The sequence below is a fragment of the Atta colombica genome, unplaced genomic scaffold (genome assembly GCF_001594045.1).
Source record: "Atta colombica isolate Treedump-2 unplaced genomic scaffold, Acol1.0 scaffold1, whole genome shotgun sequence".
NCBI classification, from domain to species: domain Eukaryota; kingdom Metazoa; phylum Arthropoda; class Insecta; order Hymenoptera; family Formicidae; genus Atta; species Atta colombica.
In genome coordinates, this window is record NW_017259183.1 from 804,622 (window position 1) to 812,277 (window position 7,656).

The 7,656-nt window shown below is 27.3% G+C and overlaps 2 protein-coding genes across 2 annotated transcripts in view; one reads left to right on the plus strand and one right to left on the minus strand.

The window, feature by feature from the left end:
* The window catches only part of LOC108694913, a 54,572-nt gene that overhangs the window by 23,892 nt on the left and 23,024 nt on the right, over positions 1–7,656 (minus strand). The window lies entirely within an intron of this gene.
* LOC108694902 (putative ferric-chelate reductase 1 homolog) overlaps positions 1–7,656 on the plus strand; it is a 28,257-nt gene that overhangs the window by 3,745 nt on the left and 16,856 nt on the right. The window contains exons 2-3 of the mRNA XM_018204603.1: positions 5,789–6,108; positions 6,653–6,744. Coding sequence (XP_018060092.1) covers positions 5,789–6,108; positions 6,653–6,744 — 412 coding nt within the window. The remainder of the gene's footprint in view (positions 1–5,788; positions 6,109–6,652; positions 6,745–7,656) is intronic.

Here is a 7,656-nt window from a genome sequence, read left to right on the forward strand (position 1 = left end):
ACTATTAAAATATATTAAAATAATATATATTTCATACAATACTATACGGTGTCCTAAAATTCGCGGATCAAAATATTGCAGCAAGAAAGTTTTCGAAAAATTAAGTAAAAAAAGTCATTTGTAAATTTTTATTTTAAGTAATAATAAATATAGAACCGATTGTTCTATCTTCTTATAAACTATGTGGTAATTTATCTAATGAATAAACAAAAGAGTAAAGAAGTAAGAACATAAGAGAATAAGAGAATGAATTAGAGAATGAACTAAAGTTTATCAAAAGGTGCAACAACCCAGTCATAATGATTTAAATATGGCCAAATATATATAGACTATGTTTAGATAATCATCTGTGAGTATTATTGAGCGCGATTTAGGAACATATGATCATTTAAAACTATAGATATGTATTTAAACCTCTATTATCGAATCATTTCTTAAAATAAAAATTGATAAATAAATTTTTTACTAAATTTTTCGAGAACCTTTTTGCTACAGTATTTTGAACTGTGAATTCTGGGACACTCTATATATTTACGCGCGCGTTAGTTGATTTTTTATTTTAAACAAAATAATATTATCTTGACATTGAATTAACAGATTAGTAATCCCTTATTAATCGTAAGCTAACTAAACGCATGACTACGCGAAAGTGTATCATGCGAAGATCAGGTTACATAACAATATGCAGAGAAATAAGCTATGAAGAGAAGCACTGAATATATTGTTTGCACTGCATATATTGTTAAGACACGTTGATCAATTTTTTTCATTGTATTTATAAATGCGAATGAAAAATATTGATAATTTTTATTGAAATTACAGAATTGTAATCGTATTGATAACTGTGTTTATTTTATTTAAGTACACAGTCATCATAGCTAATTTCTACTTTGATAAATAAAATGGACTTTTTACCTTAAATTCAAAAACATAAAAATATTTCATAAACAACATCTATGATAAAACAATAAACAAAAAATTATTTGTGTTTCAATTGAAAAAAATTTAAAAATAATTTTTAAATATAATATTAATGTTTTTAATAAATAAGAATTTTAAAGTATTTTTTCGGGACTAAAATTGAATTTCAATGTGATGTTATAAGACTAACATATTGGCATTGTATTAACATATTGATAATAGAAAATTTTAATTAGTAACATAATTAATTAAATAATATAAGAAACTTTTGCACGCAATAAATTGTTATTGAATCAACTTTTGTATATACATCGTGTTGGGAATTTCCTATGCGTTCACAAAGGACCATGCAGGAAGAAAATGCGGTAAATCTGTGTGCATATACACATATGTAAACTCTGTGTACGTGTCAACGAGCTGTGCTTGCTCGTATATCTATGTACGTATGTGTTTGACGCCACTGATGAGTCACACACGTTGTAAATCGCAAAACGAAGCCTTGTGCTCGTTCTTTTCTATACAATGAAATAATGATATATGATCATGCTAGACATGCACATGATTATTGCGATCTTAATTTCTCTCCGATCTGTCTCATAAAAATAAAATTTGCGATGAAATTTTTTATTCTATATAAGAAGATCCCAAAATTCGCGACTCAAAATATTATAGCAAGACAATTTTCAAAAAATTAAGTAAAACAAATATCTATAATATCTCAAATATTTATAAATTTTTATTTTTATAGTAGCTTTTAAAATATAAGAGTTTAAATATGACCGATTACAGACTATGTTCAAATAGTTTATCTATGAGTATTAGTAAATACGCTATAATGTAGTTCATCACTACTTTATCGCACGCTTATGCCAATCTAAAAAGTCTGTAATTGTTATTTAAACCTTCGTTTCAAGTACTGCCACCATTATTTCAAAAATTACTTAAAAATTTACAAATAACTTTTCATTTAATTTTTCGAGTCGAATTTTTCGACTATCTCACACACATTTTAAGTCGTGAATTTTAAAACTAATATAGATAGTATTTATTCTATATAGACAGCTTTTAGATCACATTTAGATCTCTCTTACGATTTTTATGATTAAAATCAATCGTCCTGATTTTTCAGTATACCATGTCTCGTGACGATCGCAACTATTTGCAAATTGTGAGTCCAAGAGAAATAAATTCATTCGTAATATTGATCTGGACGGAGCCAATTCACTTTCACATTGCTGTATTGTTGAGATAATTGTATTCTTTGTAAACGCCTTTCCCAATTATTAATTATTGTGTCCACGTGTTGCATTGTGACGTGTATATGTGATATAGAGACATGGAAGTGAAAAACAAGTAATAGAAGGCCAATATTACAAATCTACAATTGGTATTTATATATATGTATACGTGTATGTATATACTTGTAAGATGATTTTTTTTACTAAAAAGACGTTTGAAACGATAATGTTGATCAATAATATCGTACAAAGGATGTATACTGTTAAATTCATAATTAAATTACATTTAATTTGAATTATTTTTAATCATTTTTATAAGCCTTTTTTTTACTTAATATATCATTAATTTAATTAAAACAAGGAGTTAAATAACTTTCAATAAAAAAAATATTAAATTTTTGGCTCAAATTCGACTTATTATTTTTTTTTATCAAATGAATATGGATATTATTTACTTTAAAAGAAACCACAGAAGTGGATTTACATTTTTACATACATAAAAGTTAAAAATAATAAAATGTTATATTTAACTCCAAGAATTGGGTTACCAGCGCTCCTTTGATATCTGACAGTGTAGAATGTCATTAATTTATATTCTTCTTCTTCTTCTTCTTAATTTATATGTATAATAAATTTTATATGTATAATAATTTTTGTAAATGTTGAATAAATAATGATATGCTAATAATAGTTATATAAAAAAATTGATTATCATTTTCGCTATATGTATTCATCAAAATTATTATGTAAATATAGCTTCATATAATATAAATATTTAAAAAGAATGCATACGCGAAAGTTTGTTGTAAAGAACTATGTAAATTATGTTTAAAAATAGTTATCTTTGTTAATATAATAATTGCTATATTATATAACTGTGTTAGTATGTTAATTAACTGCAATTCTCAAATCTTTGTTAGGAATCTTCATCTTGAGAATCTTCGTCTGAGTTATTACGCATCGTTTTAAATCATCATTGAAAAGTCAACGTCAAATTCCTTCATGAATGAACCAAGTTATGTTCTCGACAACGCGACAATCATCCATAATTCCTTGCAATGAATTTACACCAACATGTATTGCGGGTGACCTAATTCTAATCGGTTAATTCGAAGTATATGTATGTATCGTTGCTTGTTATGAAAGTGCAAAATAGTGTGGTTAACAGTTATCGCAAGTGATCGACCTTGTCTCGAATATGCATATTTTGTAATTATAAGAATTCGCGGACGCCACGTAAAGAACGTGCGTTTTATTGCTGACTAAGGTACTTCTTAGTAAAATACAATCTTGAAAAAATACGTACAAAAATATTCATGATATTAAAATATGTTTTTCGTTTTAATGTAAAATATGATTATTGATTATTGATTAAAATATAATATTTTTTAAATAGTATTTGAATTGAATTGTTTGATTGTAAAATTAATTAGATTTTATTTAAATTTAAATATCCGTTTAATTTTATCCCTAAATTTAATGTACATTATTATGTACATTCTTTTCGTTTTTGTTTGTTTTTTTTTTAAACAAACTTATGTATCAAATTGTAAAATTAAAGCTCTGATCCGCTGGAAAGTATAATTTAACGTAGTAATAAGACTAAGTTTAACGAATATGTTACGCAAACGTAATTTTAATGCGACGTGCTTCGACTTTGATATATAGGGAAATATTCCTGCAATAAGTATTGCCGTGGCTGCGTGGCATTCAATGGCGAGGGTCAGTCAGCGGTATTACATAACGACAGGCATGGGGAATATTTTAGTAGTAGCGGGGCGTTTAGGAATGCGCGAACTAAGAACCTCGTAAGGAGCTAAACTCCCAAAGGGTGAAAGTCAGTTCTTTCAAGCGTGGGATGTATACAAGTGAACGCGCTTGTTTCTTCGAGTCATTCACTCTTCTTGTCTCACTCCGTCGTTCATTAGTATCTCAATAACGTATCTCCTATTATCTCTAAGTATCTCTTATTATCTCAATTCATATCTCTATCACATGATGAACATGATTGAACAATTAATAATTAACTTGCATTCTTAACGTATTATAAAAAACATATTATAAAAAAATTGTTGGTTTATCGCCAATAATTCTCTAAGTTATATGATTTGATATTCGATCAATGATTGTTATAATGCTACATATCAGAAGTATTCGAGATACATAATTTTTCTATGTTTTTATAGATATAAAATAAATCTTTTGTATCATGTTCTATACTAATAGAACAATAGGAAAACAATTGAATATCTATTTAAAAAGATTATGATTGTTTAACTAATAATTAATGTTGAGATTATATATTATATATTATATAAATAGATGTATTGCTGAAATCATTGCACAAGTATGTACAATAGAAAACAAAGGAAGTGTTAAAGAATATACAGGGTATTTGGAAATTAGTGATAAGTTTTTCGCACAGGGACAAAATGGATTAAACTGAGAACAAAAGTCCTCTACTATTTTGCAATTTTCGCAATAATTAATAAGATATTATTAATTGCTAAAAATTGCCGAAAATTAGTTTTTAATAATTTTTTACTCAAATACTATCAACTTTACAGAAAAATCACAAGAGACGAAAATTGTTTATTTTCTTCTCATAGAATTTTATGAATTTTTTTAGAAGTTTTTAAACACTGCATTTTTCTCATTTTTATCAATATGAGAAAATACGGTATTAAAAAATTCTGAAAAAATTCTGAAAAAATTCTTAGAATTCTATGAGAAAAAAATAAATAATTTTTGTCTTTTGCAATTTTTCTGTAAAGGTGATAGTATTTGAGTAAAAAATTATAGAAGACAAATTTTCGGCAATTTTTAGCAATTAATATCTTGTTAATTATTGCGAAAATTGCAAAGAGGATTTTTCTTCTCAATTTAGTCCATTCTGTCCCGGTGCGAAAGACTTATCACTAATTTCCAACATCCTGTATATTCAGCTTGAACATTGAACTTGCAGTTCGCGACTTGATTATATTTGAATAAAATTTATATATAAATTTATATATTCATAAATGAAACTAGATGAATCATTATTTTTACAATTTCTAATCGTTCAGCAATTATTAATGCAAATGCGGTTGTTGCAATTGAAATTTACACATGAGATTACGTACAAGCAAAGAAATAAGACGTGCATTATGGATAAACGACAACGAATAGCTGCCAGATGCACATTTCTGTTTACGTCATATCGGATAAATTTAACATCGACATGAACATAGAACATTAAACTGATTAAACATACAACGCGTATTGTCTGCATTCGTGTTTAAACACATGTGTTGTTTCATTTAAATATTTCCCGATTGTCTCGTTATTTCTCATGAGAGAATAATCATGATGTCATAATTCGCTTTTTCATGTTTGTTATGGCTATGCATCAAAGTTAATTACAAATGTGATGTTGACAACAATTTAAATCTAACAATGTAAAGGTATTTATGTACGTATATTATCTATCTATATTAACGTGAAATGTTTTAAAAAATCTAATCTCTGTCTTAACGAATTTTTTGATCAATTTAAAATCAACTTTTTTCCAACAAAAATATTATACAGCACAAAAAATATTACGTTAGTTATGCTTATTCTTTAACTGTTTTTGTTTTGTTTTGTTATAGAAATGCCTAAGCCATTGCTGCTTCTGGTTATCGGTTTGCTTGTAACGGTGCTGGGATTACCCAATGGGGCGCCACCGCGAACATGCTTCGATCTGACGCCACGTCATGAAAACACCTCTCCGCAATCGTCGTATCCACCTTATCAGGTACTACCCGCAGCAGGACAAGGTAGAGTCCGTCTGATCCTTGGAAGTCCAGAGGGTCTCGCATACCAGGGCTTCATGATCCTCGCTAGGGACATTGATACCGGTGAATACGTGGGAGAATTCATAAACTTGCCCGAATCCGCGAAAATTGTGGAATGCACACAAGGTGTAAAGGTATTTTCTGCACCGTAACATTTTTATTTCTCTCTTTTCTATCTAGCTATGTTTTAAATCATACTAAAGTAAAAGATTTTAATATTTTTATAAATCGAGATAATATTTATGAATATTGAAAAGTCAAATATTAAAATATTTTAATTCGTATTTTAGAATTAATATATACTTTATTTTTTCGAGTTTTGAGTGAATTTTTTTAATTTTTCAAAAGAAAAAAATGAAATATTGCGTCACATTTTTAAAGTTTTAATTTCTAAATATTACAACAATTGTTATTTTTAATTGTACTATATAAATTTGCAAAAAACCATTGGACCATTGTAGAGGCCTATTTTTCTGCGAGTAAATATATATTCCACGATATTAATTCTATAATTTCGCCATTTTTGGTAATATAATGCATTGGAGCTCTATTTTCCTATAACAAATATTTTTTTATCCTCAATGATTTTTCCAAGATTTAATAATTTATCGAGATTCTTTCGCAAATACGAATAATGTGCATTTTATTGAAAAAAATTTTGCTATTATTTATGTTTAGAATGGCGTGACTCATACGAACAAAAACCAGAAGCACAACCTTGAATTCGATTGGGAGGCTCCAGTTAATTACGAAGGTACCATTATCTTCAAGTAAGTATTGTTACATAATAATAATTATACTTTAACGACAATCACGCTACTTAACGATGAATTTCATTGAATTAAGTAAAGTTTGAATGAGTTATCGCACAGAAGAATTCCTGTATCTTGATATAATCTATACCCCTACAGCACAAAGTTGCACAAAAGTTGCAGCAATATTGCAGAGATTTGGTAACAATATTGCTGCAAATTCTATATTGTATGGATATAAAACAAATTTATTGATGTTTTTTTTTTAAAATTAATGTTTAATATTATCAGGTTCGCGTTTATAAAATTTGCGTCCAGGAGCTCGTAATCTTCGAGCGCTCAATCTAATCCCTCTTTCCACTTTAATGAATACAACTTTCTTTGCACATTTCTGACTAGAATCACAAATACACCGACGATACTATTAATACTGTCTTATCAATGATAAATATCATGTTAATCATTGTTATTAATCATAAGTCTTGTTAAGACTTAAGAAGCAGCAGTCTGACATTTTTAAGTATGTATACAGCTGTTAACAGTATTCTGTCTTCAGTTATTGCTTCAACGATTTTATAAAATTGCACCATAAACGTCATTATTAAATTATCGTCTAATTTCTTTATTTGTCTATTTTCTTTTTTAAAGCTTTTTTAAAGCTATAATGCGTCTAACGTTTTGGCGCTCTAGGCTCCAGGGTTTTAACCACAACAACTCATAGATAAATACGTTACTGAATTAATATTATTCAAAATTTGTATGCTGTATATTTGTTACTCAATTTATGCTCCATAAAAACAGTAATTATTTTATTATAATTATTTTATCATATATATAATTAATATCCCACAAATTTGAAACTATACAAACAATAATATAGCGATAAATTTTATAAAATAAAATTTTAATAATAAATTATAAATTAAAAAT